The sequence below is a fragment of the Cygnus olor genome, chromosome 8 (genome assembly GCF_009769625.2).
Source record: "Cygnus olor isolate bCygOlo1 chromosome 8, bCygOlo1.pri.v2, whole genome shotgun sequence".
NCBI classification, from domain to species: domain Eukaryota; kingdom Metazoa; phylum Chordata; class Aves; order Anseriformes; family Anatidae; genus Cygnus; species Cygnus olor.
In genome coordinates, this window is record NC_049176.1 from 8,823,772 (window position 1) to 8,849,584 (window position 25,813).

Sequence of the window (25,813 nt, forward strand, 5' to 3'; positions counted from 1 at the left end):
GTGCACGCCAGCACAGCCGCCAGCCCCCCCGCTCGCCTCCTGCCACCTGGAATTAGCGCTGAAATAACTTGGCAGCGGGCTCCATCCCAGGACCTGGTGCAAAGGTGTCAGTGTGCAAACAGAGCCGAGCCAAGGCAAACACCGCCTCCTCCCCATCCCTCCCAGCGCCCGGGGAGCCAGCGGAGCCCCCCTGCACCCTGCAGACCCCTGCTGCTGCTCCGTGCCGGGGCCACCTGCATCCCCCCGACATGCTGTGGTCTGTCCTGCACCAGAGACCAGCACCCCATCCTGCTTTGGGGGCACCCGTCTGCTCCCCAGGAAGCAGGGACATCCCTTCCCTGTGGTGGCTGCTCCCCAGGCCAGTAGAGCCAGCAGGGGGACAGGGCAGGGGCACAGGGCGGCGGGATGCAGACCACCCGCGGCACTCCGCGGCAGCCCCTGGCTCCCGTCCCACCCCACCTCCCCCGGGACCAGCAGCCACCAGCCCGCCCCGGCCACACAGAGCCCCGGCAGCAGCCAGGACCCCCCGCACAGCCCTGTCTGAGCCTGGGGCTGCCCAACCTCCGCCCCCAGGGGACTCGGTGACATCCGTCATGGAGATCTGTGCCCCAAGGCATGGGGACACCACGCAGGAACCAACGCGTCCTCCCACAAAGCCGCGGATGCTGCTAGAGGGCACTGTGCCGGGCTGGCTTCACCCTGCGCTCCGATGGAGCTGCGCACCTGCCCGTTCCTACCTGTCTGAGGCTTGCAGCCGTTCCCAGGAATTTGAGAGGAAAGCACAGCCCCCTTTTCTCAAGAAACGCTGCAAACAAGCCCTTTGTGCCAGGGGACGGGCCCAGGACTCCTCCCCAGCCAGCCACCCCCGCCGCGCTGGGAGCGCAGCAGGGAGAGGTCGGACTCTGCTCCACGAGCAGACCCTCTGCAGAAAGCCCCAGGTGCAAAACACCACCAGATGACAGACAGGAGGGACTCAGGGGTTTAATCAGGCAATTCCAGTTGTGCGACATACAAAGGACGACCTAAAGGGAGGACACGGGCAATGACAAGAACCCTATTAAAAAAAATAGTCATGTAGATTTGAGAAAAATAAAAATTCAAGATTACCCCCAGCCCCGTACCATAAAAATCCTCTGCATGTACAATGACTGTTACTATATACATGTTTAAAATAAATGCCCACGGCCTGAAGTGCAAAGAGCAGCACCGCAGCCGTGCTTCGTGGCAGGGGAAATCCATAAAGTGTTTGGTTTTTAAATTAAAATATAAATAGAAGCATACAACGTGCCAAGAACCGAGTGGGCTGCGTCCTCCCCTGCGGGAGCTCAGAGGGAGCAGGACCAGCCCCCGGCAGCTCCAGCAAGAAACCTTCCTGTGTCCGAGGTGACGGGGCCAGCCGGGGCGGGCAGCCTGCCTCGGGCTGCCGCTACATCCCGTTCTTCACCAGCTCGTGGACCCCGTCCTCGTCGATAATCAGAGGTGCACGGAACTCCCGGTCCTTCACGTACTTCTCCAGACCCTGGCGGGGCGGGAAGCAGCTCGTTAGGAAGCTGAACGAAGGCAGGCATGCTGCCTGGGGCTGCTCGCAGTGGTGCTGCCCTCCAGCTGCTTGGGGCTCCCCGCTGAGGACAGAGCCCAGCCTCGCTATGGCTAAAAGGACTGGGCTAAAAGGACTGCGCTGCTTGGAGAGCCGTCCTGCGCCTCCTCTGCCGACCTACTGCACTGCTCACGGGCAGGCTCCCACCCCACCTGCGTCAGAGGTTCAGGGCCACAGCCTCGAGTGCCGCAGGTAACGTCACCACGAACCCAAGGATGCTTTCACCCCGCTCTACTCCACTCCCAGGGGTCTGGGAGCACGTTCCCCAGGCCAGCATTCGCGCACACACCCTGTGAGCCTCCCCGTGTGCTTTGTCCCATGCCCCTTACCTCTCCGCCGTAGGAGATGAGGGGAGAAATCTCACACTGGATGGGCAAGTCATTGGCGTCCTTCAAGCTGCAGGGAGAAAGCCCCGAGCATCAGTCCCTGCCCGCCGGGAGCCCCGGCTGAGCCAGGCGGTGAGGGGCTGGCACAGGCAGAGCCACCGCACGCCGCTCCCCGGGTTAGTCAAGCCTCGCGTGCTCTCCACGTAGGTGCGAGCTAAGGTTTAGATACCAGCAGCAGCTGAAAGGGAAGAGAGCTTGAGGTGCAGTTTTCAAGAGGATCTACCTGCCTTTCCACGTGTGCAGCTACAGAAGCATCTATGTCCCCAGACCGCAGCCCCGCTGTACTTGGTGCTGCAAGCGAGCCAGTCACCCTTCCTCCTCCTGTGCCTTCCTTGCAGTCTGATTGGTTTCGATAATTTAAGAGTTGCATCCTTTATCCTGCATTCTAACCAGCATGACAGCCCATCTATAAACCTGAAAGCGCTTGGAGTTCTGAATTACAAACCAGGAACCTAGGCGGATCCACCCGAGAGCAGCAGGAGGTGCAACTGCTCGTGAAGGGGATGAAGGTGACAAGCTCGCTCGTTCCCCAGCCACTCACTTATCCCAGGAGCACACACTTACACTGAAGCCCCAGGTGTTCCCTGCGCCTGCAGAGCAGTCTGCTGTTCCAGACTGTTTTAACACTTCTTAACGCTTTCCAGCCTCTTCCCATAAATTTCCAAGTCCTCATTAGCCAGGGGCTTTCACCAGTTTCGCAGTCTGGCTCTTCAGAACTCCATAGCTGAAGTCACACAAACGCAGCTGACCGCCACGTTAAGATTCACACGCGGTACATCAAAGCCCGCCCGGCCTTCGGTTCGTGTTTTAATCCCGTTCCAGGGACCAGGCTGCCGGGCGTCTGGCAGCCACCAGGAGAGCAGCCACCTCCAGCTGTGGGACCGGCCGGGGTCGGAGCCGGCCGCGCTGCTCCGCGGCGTGACGAGCCCGGGCTGCGCCGACTGCTGCGCCGGGAAGGGAAACTCCGCAGCGTTTCACAACAGCTCCCGGGCTCTGACGCTGCCCACCAGCAGCGGGCTGCCTGCCCTCCTGCACGGGCCGGCAGCCCCACTCCTGGGACCACTGCTCCCCACGTCCTGCGGTGCTGGAGCGCACAAAACCCTTTGCCTTCCCCCCGTGTGCTGACCCTGAGCCTCTGCAGAAAGGAGCCCCAGGCAGGAGCAGTGCCACCGATCACCCACCTGCAGGACCCCTCCGTGAGACGTGCCCCGGTGCCAGCATGCGCCCCGAGCCCCCGTTAGTCCCCTGACCTGCGCGGCCCCGCTGCAGCGCTCTGCCCGGAGCCCGTTAGTCCCTAAGCGCAGCCCCGCCACCATGCACTGCAGCCCGGCTGCACGGATAGTTACTTGGCATTGACATCGGCCGGGGGGGCGTCTGACCTTCCGTTTGTGAGGCTAGTGGGAATAAACAAGGGTTAACGAGGGTGGGACAGAAAAACAGCAGAGTGAGTCGGGGGTTGCTCTCCTCCCTCGGTGGGGTGCTGCGATCTGCTGGCTGCTGTGTCAGGCTTTGGGAAGCCACCTCTGGCCCGCACGGGCAGCCTTGGCTGCAACGGAGACTGCGGGGTTCAGTTCACGGGGCTTGAAATGAGAAGGGAAGCAGCTCCTGCGGGCCGAGAGCTCCTCCTGCAGCCCGCGCCCGGCTCTGCCCCACGTACCACCCAGGACAAGGGCCCACGGCCGTCGGCTCCAGCAGTGCTGGTCGCAGGAGCACGAACGCTGCCGAGGGCTGGGGACTGCCTCATGTTTTCCAGCCAGCCCAAGAGCACAGAGGAGGCTCCTCTCTCCAGCAGCTATGACCCACAGGACGGCCACGGGTTTTCAGGGAAGCAGCGAGAGCAGCGACTCACCGCGGGATGGCGGGGATGCGCGTGCCGTTTTCATCCACGAAGTGCCCCCCTGCTTTGAGGACCCCTCGGTGGCAGGACATCAGGGCGTGCCGGCTGTGGTGGGGTTGTCCTTGCCGTTCTGGCTGTCCGCGTTCTTCGAGAGAGAACTCGTCCTCGCGCAGCACCTCGTACACCACAAACTTCCTGGGACAGGAGGGAACGGACACAGAAGGGTCAGGTCGTGTCTGGGAGACGTGCCTGCTCCCTTTCTCTGCCACCCACGGCTGTAGGTCTGCAGTCCCTCTGGCCCAGCAGCGGGGAGTGGCTGGAGCTCAGCTGAGCAAGAGGCCACAGCACCTCCTGCTGCTCACACTCATCTCAGGGCACGCCTGCCCAGCCCTGCTGAACAGCACAGGAGCTGCCTCCCCGTCCTGACCCCAGGGCATCACCCGTGGCCACATCCCAGCCCAGAGGGTCCCAGAGTTGCCCAGGGACAGCCACCCCTGCCCCCCCAAAAGAGAAAAGGTCTTACTTGGAGAACTGGAAGATGTCGAAGACAAATTTTCCATCTTGATGCCGTTGGGCTTCTCGGCTGGACCAGCTGCCCCGTCTCCATGTCCACGTGCGGGATCTTCTTCTCGGCGACGTGGTGCTGCAGCTGCGGCTCGTAAGTGCTGCGAGAAGCCGAGAGAGCTGTCACTCAGGCGAGCAAGGAGGCACCGGGCCAGCCACCCTGGCGCACGGTGGCCATCCTACATCGCGTAGGAAGGGACAGGCATCAGATATGGGGCAGAGCACACAAGCTGCGTGTACTCAAGCCCGTACTTGACGACGTCTTTCAGGAAGGCGGTGGTGAAGTAGTGGTTGGCGATGTTGCCGGCGTTGAAGAGCAGCCGTCCGTCCGGGCCCCGCTTCTGCGCGGTGGCCAGGGAGATCTCGCTGTACTCCACCACCTGGTAGACGCCATCCACGCGGCACACCACGCCGACCGGCTCCGTGGGGTTGGTCTTCTCCACCACCTGCCCAGGGGAAGCACGTCAGGGAAAGGCCCCAACACACCCCATGTATCCCGGCCCCCCACGAGGGCGGTTTTCTGAAAGCAGGGCCAGGCACGAGATGCTGCAGCCCAGGTGGCTCTGGTGACGGTGGCCAGAGGGCGAGGTGCAGGGCTGGGTGACGGCTGTCAGTCGCACCCAGCGGGCGCGGGCAGGACCTGGCACCAGGCCTGCTTGTGGCGGGCAGAGGACACAGGTAAACGTTGGCATTTGGCCCCCACGTGAACAGCAGGGGGCTGTCAGCTCAGCAGAGCCGCCCTGACACGTTACCTGCCCTTACACCCCAGTCAGGCCACGAGCCAGGAACGCAGGGCTTCCCTTTGTGCGCATTAGGGTTTATTTCCTCCTCCTGCCACCCGGGCCAGAGGGAGGGGCTGACAGCCTTCTGCTTCCCAGCTCACGCTCTGAAAGCTTCAAGGACAGCGAGCCCTATCACCTGTTTGCCAGAGCCAAGCCCAACGCAAACACAAGCGCTCGGCCCCTTTCGCTGCTAATCCAGCCTTCGAATAAAACTTTGGGCGTGCAACATCCTACAGGTGGGACACGGGGCCAGCGGTCAGCTGCACCCGCTGCGTGCCCAGGACGGCACAGACAGGTCAGTAACGCTCTGCACCTCCTGTAGCTCTCCCCCTCGTGCAGCAGACCGGTGGGGAAGGGCAAGGGCCCAGGGAAGCCCGAGGATCAGCGGGCCCCAGGAACAATACCTTGGCACCGCAGTCGGCTCCCTTCTCCAAGCAGAACCCGATGAACGTGGGTCGGCCACCTTCACCAGATGTTGTCCACGCAGTAGACGTGGACGCTCTGCACGCCCCTCCGCTCCATGTCATCCACGATGCCGTGTGCCCCCAGGGCCCGGTAGAGGCCCCCGTTGCCATCTGGGGAGGAAAGAAGGCGTTGGGGCGCAGTGACACGTGGCCGTCCTGCTGAGCCACCCGTGCCCACCCTCCTCCTCCTCCTCCTCCTCCGAGCCAGGAAATGGCTCAGCATGACGGATCCCAGCCCGGCTGTACCCCACCCTGATCCTCCCTGCCAAAACCGACACCTCCCAGCCTGCGTCACGCCGGAGCTGCCCCCGGAGCCGTCAGCAGGCAGCCTGGCTGAGAGGAGCGGGGAGCAGGCTGGCGGCCAGCGGGACGCCCAGCCCGGCTGTCCCCACAACTCGTCCTCAGCACCGCATCTCTTCCCCTGCCGCCCGCAGACCTGGCGCCATGGAGATCTTGCCCTTCTCCTCCAGCAGGATCTTGCCGTCGAAGCCCAGGGCGGGCAGCATGCCCTGCTGGAAGAAGACGACGTTCTCCTTCTTCAGGCCGAAGTAGCGGTGCTTCTGGAAGAACTCCTTGGTGGACTCCATGGTCCGGCCGCTCGTCATGATGTACCTGCCGCGGCGCGGGCGGTCAGCGCCCCCAAACCCCGCGGGCCTCCTCGGAGCGCCCCTCGGAGCCGGGGCGGGGGGGGGGCACCCCGGGGACCCCGACCGCGGCCGAAGCTCACCACGGGACGCAGCAGGGCTCGCCGTGCCGCTCCTCCGCCAGCTGCTGCAGCCGCCGCAGGCGCTGGGCCTGCAGGTGGAAGAGGCTCTTGCGGGAGGGCAGCCCCACGTCGCACATGCCCTTGGGGTAGGGGACGCCCAGGCGGGTGCCCTGCCCGCCGGCCAGCAGCAGCGCGCCCACGCGGCCGCCCGCGATCTCCGCCAGCCCTGCGGGGACGGGAGGACGCGCGTGGGGCCCGGCACCGCCGGGACCGAGCCCCCCCGCGCCCTCCCCGCGCCCGCCCCGCGCCTACCGCGGCTCTCCCAGCCCGGCAGCAGCCCGCGGTCCCGGGAGGCGCTGCCCAGCACGTCCCGCGGCACCGGCTCCATCCTCCCGTCCGGCGCCCCCGCGGCGCCGCCGCCCCTCGCCCTGCGGAAGAAGCCGTCGATCTCGGCCACGTCCATGCCCCGCAGCTCGGCCGCCAGCTCCCGGCGCTCGGCGGCGCCCAGCTGCGGCCAGAAGCGCAGCACGTGGCCCTGCCCGCCCGCCGCCAGCCGCGCCGCCAGCAGCGCCCCCTCCTCCTCCGCCTCCATCCCGCCGCCGCCGCCGGCCCCGCCGCGCCGCCGCCGACCTTTTATAGCCCCCCCGCCGCCGCGCCGCGGCCAACGGAGAGCGGCGGCGGCCGTCGCCGCGCCTTCTCATTGGGCCGCGACGAGGCACCGCCCTCCTCCGCCGCGCAGCGGGGCGGCCAATGAGAACGGCGGGAGGGCGGGGCGGGGGACGCCATGGCAACGCGCGCCACGTCAGCGGGGAGGGGGGAGGCGGCCGCCGGGGGCGGGCCTCGGCCGCACGGCCCCACGCGGGGGGCGCCAAGACCCAGCCCCCCCCCCCCCCCCCCCCAACCCCGCTCCTCGGCCCCCCCAGGACCCCCCCCCGGAGGATCTGGGAGCCGAGGCACCAAGGGTGCCCCCCCCCCCTCCCCCCCCCCCAGCTCACCACAGCCCGCGGGGCGAGCCTGGAGGCGCGCGTCCTGCCCTGGGGTGCGGCGAACCCCCCCCGGCGGGGCCCGCACCGCCCTGGCACCGAGCGCCGCGAGCCCCAGCGAGGAGCCCACGCGCACGGCGGTGGCGCGGCCGCGGGCCGGGCACGGCCCCGTCCTCCCCGGGCAGCCTCGCAGCCCCCCCGGGTGACGACGGGGTTGCTCGGCTGGGGCGCGCCCAGGGCCCCCCTCCCGCACGAGGGTTGAACGAGCGCTTTGTGTGGAAGCATCCTTTATTAAATCGTCGCCACCAAGCACGCAGCCGCTCGGCGAGGGCGCGTGGCGCGGCGCAGCAGCTCGCCCCTAGGCCGGAGGGAGGCACGCAACCGGTGACGGGACCCGGCCCGGAGGGACGGCCCCGGCCCGACGTGGGGCTGGAGCCCAGCGGGTACAAAGCCGGGAGTAAAACAGCTCGGGGCCGACCCGTGACTTAAAACCAGTTGCTCTCCTTGCGTATAGTAAATAGGTGGAAGCGCAAAGAACTTTCTCTCACTGCTCACACACACGCACACGCCAGTGGCAGAAAGAGGCAAAAGAGCCGGTGGGTTCCCTTCCGCCTCCAGCCGGGTGGAGAGAACCCAGCCGAGGGTTCGCCCTCAGCCCTGAGAGCCGAGGAAGACCCAGCACAGAGATGCCGCTCAAAGCTTTGCCGTCTCCAGAGGCTCCGTCTTTCATCCTTTTCCTCCCCAGAGCAGACTTCTCCTTCGCAGGCAGCTGGTTTTCACACCGAGGTGTTGCCGTGCCGGCTGGTGCCAGGACGCCCACACCCAGCTGCCTTTGCCGTACCCACCGGGGACACAGCTGGCACCCCGAGGAGCACAGCCACCCCCAAACCCTGGTGTTCAGTGTGCTAAGCAGCTCTGGAAGCTTTAGGAAGGAAGCTGTGCCAATCTAGAGTTAAGGAACACAGGTTTTAACAGGGCTGAAACGTATGCCAAGCCACCGGCAGCTCGCTGAGACACCAGGGTGAGCTTCAAAGCCTTCTTCTGTCAAGCTGAAGGCAGATGGTGAGGGATAAAATCCTTCTGCTCCAAGGAGTTTCTAAACTTCCCTGTTCCACGCTCCCACAGCCTGCAGAGGGAATCCAGGGACTGGACCCAGTGACAGGACAGAGATCAGCATCCTCACCTCTAGCCAGGAGGGCCAAAAAAATAAGCTTGTTGTTGTTTGTTTTTTTTCTCATTCAGTGCTCAGGCCTGGTCACCAAGCATCCAGAGAGAAAACACAGTGGCAGAGGTTTGCATCTTGCAGATGTACGCAGTTCCTACTAAAACAGCTGAACAAAACCCCAGCCAAATCCTGGCAGAACAACTTCACTGTGCTGCGAGAGCAGGCTGTAGCTCCCCTCTAGAGATTAATCCTGGCATGGCTCTCGTCTTCAGCTGAGAATCAGCCCTCGGGTCTGAGGCACGTGTGCAGCCAGCTTAGTGCTGCCGACACAGTGGCACTCAACGTGAATTTCTAGGCCACGGCGCTCCTATCGGTGGCAAAGCCTGCCAGAGACAGCAAAAACCTAGAGCTGAGGAGATCGGTCACTATCTAGCCACGTTCAGAGTACCGTCAGCAATTTCAACGCTGCTCTTCACGTAGAAAAAAAAACCCTCACCCGACTGATTGTCCAACTCCTTCCAGACACTAAAGGTGCTTCACCGCAAGGACAGTTAACTTAAAAGCACTGAATCACACACCCCAGCTATGCAAAGCTGCTTCACAGCTATGTACACCGAAGTAGCATCATTCTGGGAACAGCCCGACCAGCAAATCATACCTTAAAACTCACTGCGGGATTTTTATCATCATTTTTTTTCCTGGAAAATCTACCATCTCAAAGGCGACAGGAAAATTCAAAGAGATTGGTCCTTTCTGGGAAAGTCTGGCAAGGGCAATAGTAGACAGGACTCCACGCCAGCACGGACACCCGTGAAATACTACAGGCATCGGTTCTTCCGACGCGCTGCACGCACGCACGCAGGGCAAAAACCAAGAGGACCACTTAAGTGCAGGATTCCAGCAAGTCCAGCATCAGCTAGACGCGAGAAGTAAACCACGAGGAAGTAAACTGCAAGGTAATTGGGGTTATTACTCCAGGGAAGGTCAGAGGCAGTTTAGGCAGCTGCCCTCAAGTATTTCAGCAGTGTTAGAGATCTTCTGCCTGCGCTTTAGAGCCACGTGAGCAGGGAGAGCGCTCGGGGGGAGCAAGCAGGGATGCTGCTCGCCCAGGTTCTTGTCCCAAAAACCCACCGTGGCTGTTGCCCCGACACTGGGAAAGACGTGAATCTGGCCAGGTAAGTCTGGTTACCGGCCCAGCCCTTTCCAAACAGGATCTCAGATTGCCTCAGGCCCTTTGTGTAACCTCTGAAGGACCAAAAGTGTCAGTGCTTCTAATCTACAACAAGTCTAATGGGTTAATGCAAAAATAAAATGCACAACACGGAAAAGCCAAGCGTGGAACCTACAACAGATAAATATTTGTTATTTCTCCTAAGACTCGCAGGCAGAAGTCCTGCTGAGACACAAAGAATACTGCGCGCTGTCACGCTCCTTTCCAAAAACATCACCTACAGACACTCACATACAGATGATTTGGCATCAGAGCTCAGAGCGTCAGTGCCAGCACAGGGTACAGGCTAGAAAGATGACTCCATGCGACAGAGCTTTCACATCACCTCAGGCTACAAAGTGCTCCCAGGTTGTGTTGGGACTGAGGCCGGCGCCGCTCTGAGGGCGTTTATCCCCAGCCAGTCAGCCCCTGCCCACCCACGCACCCAAGCTCCGCTCACCACGGCTCGCTCCCCGAGCCCAGCACGCCGTTTGTGCCAGGAGAGACGCGCGGCTCCCCTCGGGGACCGGGCAGCGCCGCAGGCTCGGCAGATCTGATCTCACCGCTGCCTTCTGCTCTGGGGGACGCCAAGACTCAAAGCCAGAGCCTTTTGCTTTCCCCTGAGCGAAACCAGGCGCTAAGGCCGAGGTTTCAGCGGTCTTATTTCCATCGCTTCCGAGTGCTTGCCAAGACCTGCTCTGCCTCCAAGGCTCCCACGGTCACCCTCGGCACCCGAGCGCCTGCCGGGGCAGGCGAAGCCACGCGTCTAATGTAAACGAGCAAGCACGACACACACACAAGCACACGCTTAAAGCCATCCAGGCCTCCTCTGCACATCACAAAGCAGCAGTAAAGGTTTCAAAGCCCGTCTTAGTCCTTCGCATCTCTTCTTTACAGATGACTCAGAAGCAGGGCTAGGAAGCTCTTTTGTACATTCAACTGTAAAACACGTGAGGAAGAGGAGCGAGACAACTCTCCTGATTGTTGCTACTGCCTACAGCAAGTTTTGGTACAGATATCCTCTCTTATAGGCACTCAGTGGGTAAAACGTAGCCACAACAAACTTGCCATCAAAAATCTTTCCGGTCAGCATTTTTTGGGCAGCTTTGGAATCACCAGCGTTTGCATATTCAACAAAGACCTGAAAAAGAGAGAGGAAAAGTAAAGCCTCCGGGGCAGCACGCCACCCGCTCCCTCCCGCCCCTGCGACTGAGGCAACAGTTCCTGAGCAAATTTTTCCCCTTTATCCTCAGTTGAGTCCAGAGCAGTGGAGCTAAAAAGGAAGAAGATGCATGTCTGAACTGCAATTTTAACTCTCGCTCCTCATTTCTGCAGGGAGCGTGTCTGGTAAATGGTGGGAAAATGTATGATGATGCTCGACATCCTCGACAGTTCCTCTGCCACCCTTTGGTTTCTCCCCCTCTCTCCCCTGTTTCGGCTCCTCTCCCAAAGCTGTCCGGGGCCCTCCCAGGTTAGGGAACCCTGCCTAACCGGGGAGGAACCTGCGCTGTCCTTCAAGACGACCAGCTATTTTTAGCACTGTTTTCAGCCAGGAGACTTCCAGAAGCTGAGCAGCAGTCCTGCAGCACACAGCGTCCGTGGGAATTACACGGCCTCCCCCTCCGTTCACTTACTTGGCCTTTACCAGGATTCTCCTTTGGAATAAGCAAGGAAACCACCGGTCCGTATTTCTGACACTCCTCTCTTATGTCTTCCAGGATATCTGAGAGAGAAAAGCGCCGGTTGTCTTTCACATTGCAAACTAGGGTTTGCCAAGAAGCAAAAAAAGGCCAGATGAACACCTCAAGAACTTTCAGTCAACACAGTCTTTTCCTCTCGATTTAAAATAATCAAGGACTGCCACCGCAGAGGCTGACGCTGCTCAACAGCCACATAACAGGACAGCGTCTGACCTGAGGCCCAGGGACAGACCCGCAGGCAGCGAATCCCTGACACCAGGCCTCGGAAGCACACAGACAGTGAGTGCCTCTTGCTCACGAAGTCTTCCAGTAGCCAAAACATTCAGAATTCGTGACTTTTTTTTTGGCTGCTGCACTTGGAGTAGAGGAATCAAAGTAGCTGCTACAAACTATTCTTTGTGCGAGCAGAACTCGGCCTTTTAAACTCATATCCCCAGAGCTCCCTAGCTTTTGCTGCTCACTTGGATTTGAGAGCAAGCAGACACGTAAATTCCACAGACATACCTTGCCACCTACCGAGTATAGTTTTTGCTACTGTTCATGAACTCGAACAAGATTTTTCAGTTCTGTTGAGAACTTGGATAAGTCAGCCAGCAAACTTTTGAGGATCCTGTTCCTGGGCTCCACAGAGCCCTGTACATGTTCAGCAGCAGCTCAGAGCCACAAATACATCACAAGCTCTGTGAGCATTTAACCAGATAGGAAATTTAAAATCAACCTTCTTTAAAATTTGAGATCCTTCAAGATCTCACTACAAGCTCTGCTCTTTGGCTCAATCTTTCAGTCTTAGCCTATTCCCTGTTGGTGTAGCTGACCCTCTAGGTATCAGAACTCAGCTGAGAAGCTCTTTGGCTACTACTCTTTTGTCTATTAATAGCTCTTCTGCTTGCTCTCTCACCCCCAAATCGTAATAAAACAGTGAGATGACATTGCTATATGTGAATTGCACAGCACACACCAACCTTCATATTCTTCTTCGCTCTGCAGAGAAGCATCGCTTAGAACGTTTAGCAGCCTCAGCACAGGCGTGGGGAGCATCACCAAATCTTCGATATGGGGAGCTGTTTGACACCCACAGAGTTAGAGAAAAGAAATCAAAGGAGCAAGAAAACATGAAGCTGACTCAACATACACAAGAACTGACTGCTCTTTGCAATAGTTTTACTTTGCTCCATCATTACCTGCACTTACAGGTAATGTATTTTCCCCCTTTCCAACTTATCTTTGCCTGTGTGCTAACAGGCTCTCCCAAAGGATTCAGTGTACTCTGCAATTATACCGAGGCTAGCACCTGAAATTGCTTTTAAAATTACAAAGCTAGGAGCAATTAAGACTAGAATTATGTCTGCTTAGCTCACATTTAGAACTTGACGTGACCTCAAGGGCTGCAGTAGTTGAGCAAACTATCTTTTACGTATATGGCAATGCAAGAAGATGAAAGAACCACTGTGTAACCTGCTCCTCCTGTTACTGGTACCAGACAAGCTGGAAATGGGCCAGAGAGCTTCTGTAACTTCAGTTCTTAAGCTATATGAAGGCATGAGCCTCAGATGACTCTAGGTTATGTTTGGGTTCTTCCCTAAACACCATGTGAAACCCCACCTTCAAAATCCAACTGCAACATGCGGTTTTGAGATCACCATACAACCTTACAACAGAAAAAGGGAAAAATATTTAGCTACTTAACGCCGTGCTACAGACTAAGTCAGTGCCACAAGAGGAAAGTGGGTGAGCACTGATCCTGTGAACAAGTTTACAACGGGCAGAAATAAAGCCCCCTGCCACAGGACCCTTGGCTCTGGAAGAGAACAGGCAGCTCCGCGATGACTTGGAGCAGTGCTGCACAGATCCTCCTGTGCAACGAGGTGGCCAGACTAATGTCAGACTACGAGAACCACAATCTGGGAGGACACTCAGGACTTCTAGAAACTCAAAGCAGCAAGGACAGACGATGCCATTTCAACAACAAAAGCTCGATTTCATGTTCCTGAAAGGGACCAGCAGGTCTGTCAATTTAAGATCTGGGAGTCCAACTTGCAGTGCTTCAAGAGCATGAACACACTTTTATTTGTATCAGCAAGCTACAGCAGCTGAACACAACAGCAGGGCTCATGGGTCTCACGTTTGAAAACGAAACGGGAGAGAAAAGGGAAGAAATGGCTCCGGTTCTCCAGCCTGAGCCTTCTGACTAGCTTTGCAAAGACAGCGGGTGATTACTCCCTTGGAAACACTTTTCCAAGCTAAGCACACAACGCGCATCAAGGAGCTGACATCTTTGCCAGGCACAGGCACGACCTTGATTTTACAGTGCAAGAGGAGATGATAGTCAAGTACACACACTGTAAACCTTCTACCACGTGACACGGAGAAACCCTTATGGAAAGCCTGGAGGATGAAAGGCCTTATCTAGACGATGCCCAGACAGCACTCAGGAACATCTCTTCAAAGAGAGGTGTCACAGTCAGCTCCAAGAGACCTGCTGTGACCATTCTTCCTTAGGGCTGTTGGCAACCAAGAGATAGCATCAGACAAACAGCGAACTGAAAGCACATTTAACCATTGCCTCAGCCTTACATGCGGCTCCTTTTACTCAAGTACATCTGTCCTTCCTTTCACGTGTCTTTTTGAGAGAAGGGAGACAAACCAACCTCTACAACTCGGAGCCATCTATCTTCCTATAACCAAGTGACAAAGGCACTTCTTGCAACACCCTTCTGTCCTAGGACAAACTTTCTGCCCAGCACCTCTGCTCCCATTCAGAGTCCCAGGTGACGCCCACTGCACTGACGACACAGCTGGCTGCAGCTTACAAGCAGCTCAGGAAAGAAGCTGAGTAACTGGAAAGTCACGTCTTGGCTGTAAACAGCAAGGAAAGCCATTCTCAGCTGCCTTTGCTCTAAACAGAATAACTGTGTCCAAGCGAAAGGTAATGACAGCTCACATTCTGACTTCCTAGGAAAGCAACAGTAAATGCTTCTTTGTGCAGACACGCTTACGTGTAAGCTAGGCAAAGGAGAGAACCAGCAACTAAGAAAAATCGAAGCTGTTTTATAAACTTGTAGCACTAACCACAGAAGCACCTTTCTAGTACAAGAAGGTACAGTTAGAGGTCTGTGTGTTTAAAACTAGATGTGGAAGTACTGCCAAAACACTATTCCCTCTGCTCTAAAGCAAAACTGGCAGAAAGGTTCAGCTCCTTCCATGGAAAGTGGCTTTGATTACAACAGCCCCAGCTTCTGAAATGCAAGAGAAGTTTTAAAACCAGGATGAGCTGCTTACCTTTGCCAATACAAAGGGATGCCAACATCTAGATGCAGCCTCGGAAGATGTGATATTTAACAGCCTTCACTGCAAGCTACACCAAGCAGCTTACGAAAAGCAAGGCCCAAAGAGAAAATACTAGCCCAGCAAGAAGCTGGATGCCTGAAACGTTGATTTATGCTGCAGAAAAGCTGGATGCAGAGCTCTTTGCCGGTCCTCTGAGAGCCAGCAATCTCTGAAGAATGCTACTGTGGAGCTTTTGGAACAGAAAATGGGGAGGGATATGAGCCTAAACAGGGCAGGCCCTGCCCACCTTCTGCTGACAGTCTGCAGTCTGCATGGGGGGGTTCTGGGGGAACACGCAGTCCTGGGGAACACCACCTTTTTCCTCAATTGAAGAGAAAGTGCTAGATCAAAGCGACAGTGACAACTGTCTGACCTGCCACGCGGACGTGAGGAAAGGCAGGCCCTGACCTCCTCCGTGACCTTTGTCACTGCAAGCGTAGGCTCACACTCTCCTGGACAGGCCCCAAGACAGGCTCCAGCACCAGAACACACTGGGACTGCTCGGCCTGCAAGGAGGAGGCAGCAGCAGAGGCAACCACCAGCCACTGCCCTGCTTGCTCCCATTCCCAGCTTCCGAACCGGGAAACTCTCGGCATCGTAAAAGCCACCAGCCTCCCATAAATAGCACAGCACTCCTGAAAAGCACCTTAAGGGTCATAATGCCAGCTAAGTGCCTTGTCTACGTCTGTCCCCCCAGCTGAATAATGTTGTCAGCACACCCTTGGTCAGTTTGATCTCAGCAGGATTTAGAGGGAGTCCACCAAGGAAAAGCGGCAGCCCACACGGCCACAGGAACAGGGTAGCTCTGAGAGCAAGGGCAACACTCTGACCTGTCTGCCGTGGTACCAGAGGGCTGACAAGTGCCACAACACCACGGAGCAGCAGCGAGGACAGAACCAGAAGCAGCTGCACACCCCTGCTGCTCCCAGTATACGCGGACAAAGCTGCGAGCAGGGCCGATGTGCACAGCTTACCAAAGGGAATGCTGAAGAACGGGCTGCATAAAGCCTTTTCAGCGGAGGCTCGCTTTCCTTGGTCACAATGAAGCATGCTGCAAGAGAAGAGAGATCCTTATGCTCCTGCATGAGACATTCCTGCATCAAATTCAACTTGGGCTGGAAGCCAGCACCGAGGAATAGCCTATCTTTCGGGTGCTTATGGTACAAAGAGAACAGTCAAGAGCACATCTTCCAATTCACAGCTTAAGCACACCAGAAGGATCCCTTGAGAGCGTTTCAAGTACATAATACAGGAGGTTTTGCTTTGAGATGTCTTTCAGCACCAAATTATGGAAGTTGCTCACTTAGAATTTCACAATGAACACTACATGTTCCAGCTCCACCTCTCCAGGCCACTCTGCTCCTGTCTCAGACACGCATGCAGTCTCATAAAAGTGATCGTACTTCAAGAAGCTCCCACATCTTGTCAAAAATGGGATTCGGAGCAGCTAATAATACAGGGCTAATGAAAGCACAGCTAATATAGCTAATGCTTGCACTTGTGACTAGCATAGCGGCAAGGACATCAAAAAAAAGTGGTAGGTGTGGGCTCCAAGGCGCAAGACTTCACAGGGCACATCTTTAAGCAACGCTTAGTAAATGCAGGAAGATACCTTTTGATAAGGTCTCTGAGGTGATAAGCTGGAAATGGCTGAATTAACCACCCCTTCACTGGCAAAAATGCGGTCGATGATGGCAGAACTGTTTGCCTGGGAAGAAAAATAAGTGGTAATTAGGGATGAAAGGAAATAGTAGTGCAATAGCAGTCATCATCCATGTATGTCGTTCCTCTGTCTGCGCGGCACTACAGCCAGCACAATTAACTTCCCAATTCTTGGGGAGACACAGGCTCCGAACACAGAATCCTGGAGCTGTAGGATTTCAGTAGCCTGAACACAGGCAGTGTTCAGACACGTCAGTCCCACAGGGCAGGCAGGTCTCTAAGGCTTTGAAACCTTAATTCCCAGGACAATAGGATTACAGACACATCAAGGAAACACTCTCTAGTTGCCAGGTGCTACCTTACAAATCCAAGGTGCACACAAGCAGCAGGAGGACCTGCTTGGCATAAGCAAGAACGCCCACAGCAGTTCTCACTCACCTTCCATTCCTGAGATTGGACTGTATGTTTCAGTTTCATTCCTGAGAACATTTCCAGTAAAACGATTCCCAGACTCCACAGATCCACAGCAGAGGTACACTCCGTCTCGCTCTGGAGCCCTGCCTGTGCCAGGCAGTTCTGCAGTTCTGCCTCTGGAGCCCGATACCCGTCTGTCTGAATATATTTCACATCCTACAGAAGGCCAAACAAACACAAAAAAGGTTAATTTTGCAGATACAGGCTCTCTGCCCTAACCTTAAATCAGTCTACAGAGGCACGTCCAAACGGGTCACCAAAATACCGCTGCTGACTTGACAGAAAGCATCGTACAGCCAGTCGTGTTAGAAGGCAGTTCAGCTTGCTGTACTGCTGTGTTGATGAAGGGGGAAAAAAATGGAGGAGAACACATCTAGCTAAACAGCAGCCATCCCACGAGCATCTGAGCTCTCTGAACGACAGCACTGCCTGGAGGAAGTGGCTGGATGTCACGGTGGACTGGCCTGTTAACCTTGTGCAAGCACGGAGGACACTGGAAGTTTCAGGATGAGGGCGGTGCACCCACAGCACGCTCCCACATCAGCTGTACGAGAGCACAAAGCGCTCAGAATGAGCAGTGAGGATCAGTAACAGCTTCCATTGCTCAAGTGCTGCTGTTCTCTGAAACACAACATTAAAAGAACAAAGCAGGCATCTACCACTCAGACAAGGAAATTATCAAAGGCGCTTCCCACGCGCCTCTTCCTCCTCTCCCCTTGCAGAGGGAAGTGCTGCAGCAATCAATACCTGCTCAGCCGCTGTGGCTGGCAGAGGCAAATACCCACACACTGTCTGATTAAAAGAAAACAGGAAAATCACAGAATCACACAAGGGCTGACTGGAGAGGCTGCTCAGAAGGTCTCCAGTCCGACCTCCTGCTCACAGCCGATGCCAGATCAGTCGGCCGCGGTTTTGTCAAGTCCTCCGAATGCCCGATGATAAACTGGATGCTGGGTCTTTCTGATATAGGAGGGCTCGTTTTAAATGCCCTGATGTGACTCGAGGAATGACAGAAGAATATGCAAGCTTACTTCCTGGAGAAGGCACAGGATTGGGAATTCTTAGCCGTGGAATATGTTCAAACCAAAATTAGCTGGCTCTCCAATTGGAAATAAAGACTACAAAAGGCATTTTTAGGCAACAGAGCTTAGAATTGTTTCATAAACCAAAAAAATAGATACACAAATTGCTCAGTAGGGTACTGCCTCCAATCAGCACAGAGCAAAACCTCTAGCATGGTGAAAGCGGCAGCTTAGCAGCCCCACCAAACAACACTCTGAGACACGGAAAACGCCGTGGTCAACGCCACCAGCAAAAATAGAGAGAGGGAATTTCACTCCTGCTATCTGAAGTATTTTCAGAGATTCGCGTGGCTGAGACCTTGCTCTGTGTACAGCCAGTCCCTGTTAAACAGTAACTGCAGAAAGTTATGCAAGAATAAGCTGAGCAGAGTTGTCCCAAATGCAAGGAACACGGTCTTGACTCAGATAAGGAATTCATACATGTACGCAGCTGGACACGGCAGGGGCGGGGAGGAGAGGCTGATAGCCAGTAGGTATTCAAAGCAGGGTCAGAAGGTTCACCCCAACAGGCAGCATATTTACGGGAACCAGAGAAGGAAACTCAGCCCAAAGAAGGCAGACTGGAAGGAACAGTCGAAGCAAATAAAATGCACGATCAAGTATTATGAGGCAACTCCCAGAGCGAGCAGCAAAACACAGACCTGAAGAAAAAAAAAATATCTGCCCCAGACACAGGACACGAGGAGAGTGTTTTCTGCTGATAGACAGCAGCAGATTACCAGCACGAAACGGTGCTCAGCCAAGAGAGTGGGAGGACCAAAGCACAACACGGAGGAGTTGTTAAGGAGCGCACACGTTAAAATCTGATGTTGTACTAAACCATTCAGGGACAGGTCACCCACGCAGTCCTCAGATATTCGCAGATCAGCGAGCTTTACTGTCAATACCAGGTAAAACAGTCAAAAAAAAAAATCTGAAAACCTCTTAGATGACAAGAGTGCAAGGAGAAGCCAGGACACTGTGTGTAAAGAAGAGTCATAGCTCACTTACGACTTACTGCCCATTGCCCAGTGATTAAAGGATGATTTGCTACAGGGCTATCTGATAAAAAGCTTTACTGATACCCCTCACAGAAGGTTCCTAAGAGAGGGAGGGATGAAAGGAAATTCTGTCAAGCCAACAGCAGAACCTCCCCAGGCTCTCTGTAGACAGTCCCTCTGCTTTCACTGGAGGCCACAGAAGGGAATAAAAGGGGAAAGGACAAACTTACAAAACCCGTTATCACCGAAATAAACAAGTGACAGTATGAAGAGGGAGTGAAAGCTCAGCGAACAGGAAGAGCAGAGCAGAACAGGCACAGATCTGTCCACGTCAGGACAGAACAGACGCTGCCTAGCCACAATCAGGGCTTTGGTCAACCCAGTCACGTGGGAAAGAAACATCCAGACTTAAAAAGGGAAGCTGCTGAAGATAGGATGAAAGTAAAGACAAGAACAAGGACGCCACTAGAGATAATGCAATTGACCGATGGCGAAGCCTGGATTACTACTACATACGATAAGGGATGATAAAAGAGATCCTACAGATCTGGCAGCTCTCGCTCATCTGACCACATGAAAACTAGCAAACTTTCCAGGAAGCTGAATCGTTAACTCTGGAATCTACGGTTGTGGGTAGCACGAGGACTGACATCAACAGTAACCAGAGACACGCAGGGAGAACGGGAACACTGGCTTCTGTTTCACGGGCCAGACCACATTTTAGCCTTCCAGGAAACCCTCAGCACCAGCTCAGCTACTATCCTGATCAGGTCATCTCCGCTCCTTCACCCAGGAGCTGAGAGCATCACAGATCCGCGCAACTCAAGAGAGAGCAAACTGCTCCGAGAGCAGCACGTTCCAAACCTGATTCCCCTCTTTGAAGCTTAGTCCAAAGTCAATGAGCTTAAAGCACTCCTCCTCCGCGCTCCACAGGATGTTGCGTGGCTTGAGGTCCGCGTGCACATAGCCTTTGTGGTGCAGGAAAGCCAGGGCTTCCAGAACATCTCGGGCACAGTGCTGGATCATCCACATGGAGCAGCCCTGGTTGCTGGAGTGCAGCAGCAGCTCGGACACGCTGATGTCCAGCAGCTCCAGCAGGAGACAGCGAGACGGGCCGTTCGCAGAGTAGTGGTTGGTGAACACGCCGTACAGCGTCACTGCGGCGAGACACGGCGACAGGCGTCGGTAACGGGCAGCTACACCATTACTGCACTCCGCTCCTCTCCAGCACCCCCGGCAAGACCCCGGGACCTGCAGCAGGCAGCTGCTTCTTCAAGGGAACCCTTCCCAACCAGAGGGACGCCACAGGGGACGGCCAGCCCTGTCCCCCCTCTGCAGCTGATGAAAATCAGCAGTGGGCAAGCCTGCAGGGAGGGGAGCAGCCCTGCCTCACCCGGGGGGTGCTGCCCACCTCGGGGGACGTGTCCTTGTCCCCGTTGTCCCCAGCTGCCCACCTCTGGGGACATGCCCTTGTCCCTGTCCCCAAGTGCCCACCTCTGGGTCCCTGTCCCCTGCTGCCCACCTCAAGGGGTACGTCCTTGTCCCTGTTGTCCCCAGATGACCACCTCGGGGGACATATCCTTGTCCTTGCCCCCGTCCCCTGCTGCCAGCCTCAGGGGGCATGTCTCCGTCCCCAGCTGCCCGCCTCGGGGTCCCTGCCCCTATCCCTAGCTGCCCACCTTGGAGGGCACGTCCTTGTCCCCGTCCCCTGCCGCCCGCCTCGGGGTCCCCATCCCCACCCCCGGCTGCCCCATATCGCCGTCCCCACCCGCAGCTGCCCACCGCAGGCCCCCATCCCTTCCCCCGGCGCGGTGCCGGGGCTCGGTGCGGGTCCCCCCGCCGTTACCGATGTTGCGGTGGCCGCGGAGGTGCTCGAGGGCGGCCCGCTCCTTGCGGAACCCGTACTCGGCGCAGTCGGCGGCGGCGGCCGGGCGGGCGGCGGGGCGCCGAGCGGGGCCGGGCCGCGCCGGGGGAGCCACGAACTCCTTGACGGCGCCCGGGGGGGCCCGCGGGTCCCCGCAGCAGCGCACCCGGTACACGGAGGCCGAGGAGCCGCTGCCCAGCGGCGCCTGCACCTCCCACAGCCGGCCCAGCGCCTCCAGCAGCAGCGGCGGCGGCGGCGCCGCGCCCCACACGCAGCCCGACATGGCGCCGCCTCGCCTCGGCCTCAGCCTCGCCTCACATCGCCGCCGCCGCTGCCGCCGCCTCCGGCTCCCGCAGCCGGGCTCGGCCGCCGCCGCCGCCGCCGGGCTCCGGCCGCCATGACGGCGGAAACGGGGCGGAGCGGGGCCCGGCGCTCCCTCGGCGCCGCCCCGGTCCCCTCAGTACAACCCCGGTTCCTCCTCAGCGCCTCCCCGGTCCCCCCTCAGCGCCCCCAGGGGCCACAAAGGGGGTGCTAGGTGTCAGCGATTAATAATAATAATAAAAAAAAACCCACACGTTTATTGTGCAATCCACATCTTTTGTCCCAAAGTACACGCGCATCCCGGAGGACATAAATAGAGGGACGGGGCCTGCAGTGGGGCACAGGGTTGGAAGACGCTGGGTGCTCGGAGAGGGGCCGCAAGCCCTCGTCTCCATCGACACGGCCCTGTATGCGTTCACCGGGCAGCACACACATACACACCGGTTTGTGGGGTGGCACCGGCCACGTACAGCACAATCACATTAGAGGCAGGGCGTTCTCATTACAGGCAGGGTGTTCTCTACCCCAGCACCAAGGGGCTCGGGTGCAGCAGGAGGAAACGCTTCAGCCCACCTCTGGTGCCCCAGGCACTGCTGCACGGCTGCCAGCACCAGGGGATGCACGGTGCCCTCAGGACTGCTGGTGGAAGGCGGTTTGTGGCTTTAGAAGGTCCCACTTGGGTTGTCCTCCCCTCTGTGGCACCGGTGGGGCTGTGAGATCTGTCCCAGCCCAGCCCTGCCCAAAGGCAGTTCGTGACCACGTTTTGAGGTGAGGATGCTCCAGGTAACGGGTGCCATCTCACAGCTGCTTCCTTGCACCCGCCCAGGGGTCCCCATGCTGGATAACCTCTCCTGCAGCTCATCCAGAAACAATCATAGAGCAGTATCAGGGGACCACGTGGCTTCTTGTGTCCCAGTCTCATGCAGAAGCTCCACCGCCCCCAGAAATAACAGAGCAGGGGAGCTGGTCCACACAGAGTGGGGTGCCCACCTGGGCAGGCTGGTCCTGCCTGTGGTGGCAGCGCTGAGACCAAGACACAAGCAGGAGCTGCAGGGGGGAGCCTCGCATAGGGCAGCTGCAGAGCCCCAGGCGCCCCACGCTGCTGCCCCCAGCTCCATGCCATGAGCAGGGCTCCTGGGGCTGGGGCTCCGCAGCAAAGAGATGGCACTGCGAAGGGATGGCCTCTGGAAACACCTCGGGGCTGGGGGCAGCATGCAGCAGGGCTGCGAGAGCCTGCAGGCACCCCGGGATGGGGCTGCTCAGTTGGCACAAGTGGTGAGATGTAGGCATGAGGAGGGTCCTGGCACTTCTGCGGCCACACATGAGGACAGGCTGCAGGAGCGGTGGCAAGACAGGCTGTGCTCCTCCTGGGCATCTGGGGAGGAGGGGTTCAGGAATGATGGCTCGGGAATGCCTCCTGCTAGCCTAGGGCTCCCCCCCTCCCCAAAATAGCGACCCCAAGAACAGCAAGCAGCAGCGAGAGACGTGTTTGGGAGAGCCAGCCCCCACTGTGCCCCTCTCCTGCTGCTACTCGAAGGACAGCAGGTCAGGATGGGGACCCTCCGCCTCCCGGCTCGGGGTGCACGGCTCTGGCCGCCCTGCGCTCCCCGGCAGCTCATGCTCCAGCCCTGGTCCCCGAGGAGACTTCTCGGTGCGGGGTGAGGTCTCCAGGCTGCCTTTGTGGATGAGGTCAGGCACGGGGAGGGCACCAGTCGGCTGGTCCCCACTTGGTGCCGAGGCACTGGTCGCACCGAGCACCCCAGGGTGCTCCACAGGGGACAGGTCCCTTGCCCCCAGCCACTCCTCCGCAGGGTCAGGGTGTGCTGGGAGCGGCTCGGGGGGCTCCGCCACGCTGCTGCCCACGGGCTGGGGTGCGATGAGCATGTCCTGCGGGGTCTTCAGGGCACGCGGAGTCCTCTTCTTGGTGACGGGGGGCGGCGGGTCCAGCCGGGGGAAGGCATCCAGCCCCGGGGCCCTGCAAGCAGAGCGGAGCAGTGACACGCAGCCCCACACCAGGGCCCCTCCAGTCTGCCCGAACATCCCTGCCACGGGGCACACGCAGCGGGGACACTCACCCATCCTCGTTTGCCAGCTGTCCCATGCCCAGCGCGGCACCGGCGCTGGCATTCACCTCCGTCACCCCCACGCCGGGGGGGCCAGCCGGCTCCTTGCGGCGCAGGAGATCGTTCACCTTGGCCCCCACGGCCTTGCCCAGGTTGCGGAGGTGCTGGCTGCCAGCAGGGCGGGAGGGCTGCGCTGGGGCACCCGCGGAGACGTGCTGCGGGCGCGGGGTGGGTGCCGTGCTGGCGCTGGCGTTTTCAAACATGCTCTGGTCCACTGGAAGGGAAAGGGAGCAGAGAGCGGGTGTGAGCTGGGCTGCAGGGGGCGAGCATCTCAGAGCTGCCCACCAGCAGCACGGGGGGGAACACAATCTGGGGACAGGGAGGCTGCTCCTGTGGCCCCGCAGCCGTGCCGTGCCTGTGCAGGACAGTGCATGCAGTGGGGACAGCACAGGGTGAGACGAGGGAGCAGCAAGCCCAGGGCACCATGCTGGTACTGACAGCACACCAAGAGCATCTCTTACCTGGTACCGAGCAGCTTGGGAAGCAGGTTGTGGGGAAAAAAAAAGAGAAAAAGAGGGTTTACCAAGGGGACAGCAGGCCTGGCCCTTCTGCATGCTCACTCCATGCTGCCAGGTGAGGTGCAGTGCCGATCCCCTGCCTGGCTGCCTACAGAAATAGGATTCACCGGCTGTGGGTGCAAAACCCCGATGTTACTGCACCATCCTGCACTGGACCAGCTGCAGCCTGTGTGGCTGAGCACCCCCACACCTCGCCCCTTGCATCCTGGCAGCCCTGAGGGACGGAGCCAGCAGGTCTCTGAACACCAGGTCCCTGAAGCCCCTCGGAAGGGCTGCGCCTGGTGCCCAGAAGCTCCCTGCGGTGCCCGCGTGGCACCAGCCCTCAGTGACATCAGCTGACGATACCACGGCAGCGTGGCGCTACGGCCTCGGCACAGAAGCTGCACCAGGGGGATGGAGAGCTTTGTCGTGCCGTCCCTTTCGGTGGGGGCCGTGCCCCGTGGCACCGGGAGGGGCGGCCTGGAGCCCCCCTGCCCCTGGGGCCCCGGCAGCCTGCCCGGTGAGGCTGGTGCCTGCGGGCTGCACCCAGGCAGGGGGGCACGCAGTGCTCCGGCCGGGCAAACCTGCCTGGGTGGGCAGGGGAAGGGGGCCCCACGTGGCAAAGGGTGCTTTTTAGGGACCGGGGGGGTCCTGCTGTCGCAGCCCGCCTCTGCGCTGCTCTCTTGCTCACCCCACGTCTTCCCAGCAGGAATCCCGAAGGCCGTGGGTGCTGCCTCCAGCAGCGCCAGCTCGCCCCCCCCCAGCGCTGCCCCCGTGCCTGTGCAGCTCCGCGTGGGACAGCCCCACCTGGCCGCAGGGTGAGCCCTCCTCGTGCTGGTGGGTGTCTCGCCAGCATCCCGCACGGCTCTCCAGCCACGTGTCCCATGGTGTGGAAGGGATGCTCTCCGTGCTGGGGGGGACACTCGGGGACAGAAACAGTCACCTCAGCATCCCCCCAAGGCTGAGACAGCCCAGCCCAGCAGCCAGGGCTCTGGGCACAGATGGGCTCAGCACTGTGCTGGGGACTGGGCCCCTCCTGGGTCTCCAGCACTGCTCCCATCCCCGTGGGTGACTGAGCTCGTGCTGGGACCCCCGACTCACTGCTGCCCTTCCCTCTGCAGCCGCAGCCTCGCCGGGCAGCGAGCTCCCCGCTCGCACCATCTACCGGCCCTGGTTCTCACCGTACAGCTACTTCATCTGCACCGCAGCAGCCTCCCAGCAGCACCTCTCCTCCGGCCTGGCCATCGGCGCCCAGGAGCCAGAGGAAGCCGACAACCTCTCGGAGACCATCTGCTCTTCCTCCTGCTCCTCGGAGGAGCCGCGGCCCTCCCAACAGGGCCGGCAGAACAGCAGCAGGGTGAGCATCGCCGTGCGGGACATCCTCAGGGCTGCGCGGGGGCAGCCGGTGCCGCAGCACGGCTACAAGTGCAGGGCGTGCTGCCGCGTCCTCCCCACGCTCTGGGCGCTCAAGACCCACATCCAGCACAGCTCCCAGGAGGGCTACAGCTGCAAGGCGTACTACCGCAAGCTCAAGGTCCTGCTGGAGAAGGAGCACCAGGCGCAGGAGGCCGAGGCCCCCCCGGCACCCGAGTAGCCCCGGCCGCCGCGGGAGGGCACTGCTCCATCGCTGCGGCCGCCAGCGCAATAAACGCCACGCGGAGCAGGGCCTGCTGCTCTCCCAGGAGGCACGGCTCCGCCGCAGCCCCTCGCTGACACAGTGCTTCTGATGTCCTTTAAGAGGCCGTTCCTGACTTTTCCTTCCCAGCAGCACATCCCCCCCCAAAAAAAGAAAAGTCACGGAGCCTGGAAAGCACTGCTCAGCATCTGGAAACCCTGGAGGCAGCGTCGGGCACCCTCCAACCATCAGCCAGCCCTGAGACAAGCCCACACCACGCCTCTACCCCAAAAACACTATTCGGGGCACCTCGCTCTCACGGCCAGCCTGCGGTTGGCACCACAAGCCAGGCAGAGCCGAGCTGCAGGGGAGGGCTGGGGGTCCCGCAGGGAAGGATGCTCGGTTCCGAGGGGGCTGTGCGATGCCAGGGGTGCCAGTGCTGGCTGCCAGCCCGGCCTGGCAGAGCGTGGAGGG

The 25,813-nt window shown here is 58.9% G+C and overlaps 4 protein-coding genes across 6 annotated transcripts in view; 1 reads left to right on the forward strand and 3 right to left on the reverse strand.

Moving 5' to 3' along the window:
- Positions 1-965: 965 nt before the first annotated feature.
- On the reverse strand, positions 966-6,944 carry UAP1 (UDP-N-acetylglucosamine pyrophosphorylase 1). Its single transcript, XM_040565543.1, is given in 15 exon segments — positions 966-1,519; positions 1,927-1,993; positions 3,330-3,377; positions 3,833-3,926; positions 3,929-3,972; positions 3,974-4,015; positions 4,344-4,377; positions 4,380-4,400; positions 4,403-4,485; positions 4,637-4,830; positions 5,571-5,634; positions 5,636-5,741; positions 6,067-6,242; positions 6,358-6,562; positions 6,649-6,944. Coding segments are annotated over 15 exon segments (1,551 nt in total). The 5' UTR covers positions 6,929-6,944; the 3' UTR covers positions 966-1,426.
- A 3,553-nt stretch (positions 6,945-10,497) lies between these two features.
- Positions 10,498-21,166, reverse strand: UHMK1 (U2AF homology motif kinase 1). The gene is given in 9 exon segments (XM_040565960.1): positions 10,498-10,835; positions 11,329-11,417; positions 12,357-12,455; positions 15,696-15,772; positions 16,334-16,365; positions 16,367-16,429; positions 16,822-17,013; positions 19,784-20,076; positions 20,766-21,166. Coding segments are annotated over 9 exon segments (1,293 nt in total). The 5' UTR covers positions 21,067-21,166; the 3' UTR covers positions 10,498-10,688.
- Positions 21,167-21,361: 195 nt separating this feature from the next.
- The window catches only part of LOC121074201 (nitric oxide synthase 1 adaptor protein), a 36,498-nt gene continuing 32,046 nt past the window's right edge, over positions 21,362-25,813 (reverse strand). For all 3 annotated transcript variants that reach the window (XM_040565986.1, XM_040565985.1, XM_040565984.1), the window contains exons 11-12: positions 23,180-23,441; positions 21,362-23,079 (exon numbers count right to left, since the gene is read on the reverse strand). In XM_040565986.1, coding sequence (XP_040421920.1) covers positions 22,632-23,079; positions 23,180-23,441 — 710 coding nt within the window. In that variant the 3' untranslated portion in view covers positions 21,362-22,631. The remainder of the gene's footprint in view (positions 23,080-23,179; positions 23,442-25,813) is intronic.
- Positions 23,760-25,493, forward strand: SPATA46 (spermatogenesis associated 46). Its single transcript, XM_040566015.1, has 2 exons — positions 23,760-24,244; positions 24,846-25,493. The coding sequence occupies exons 1-2, from the start codon at positions 24,139-24,141 to the stop codon at positions 25,316-25,318; spliced, it is 579 nt and encodes a 192-aa protein (XP_040421949.1). The 5' UTR covers positions 23,760-24,138; the 3' UTR covers positions 25,319-25,493.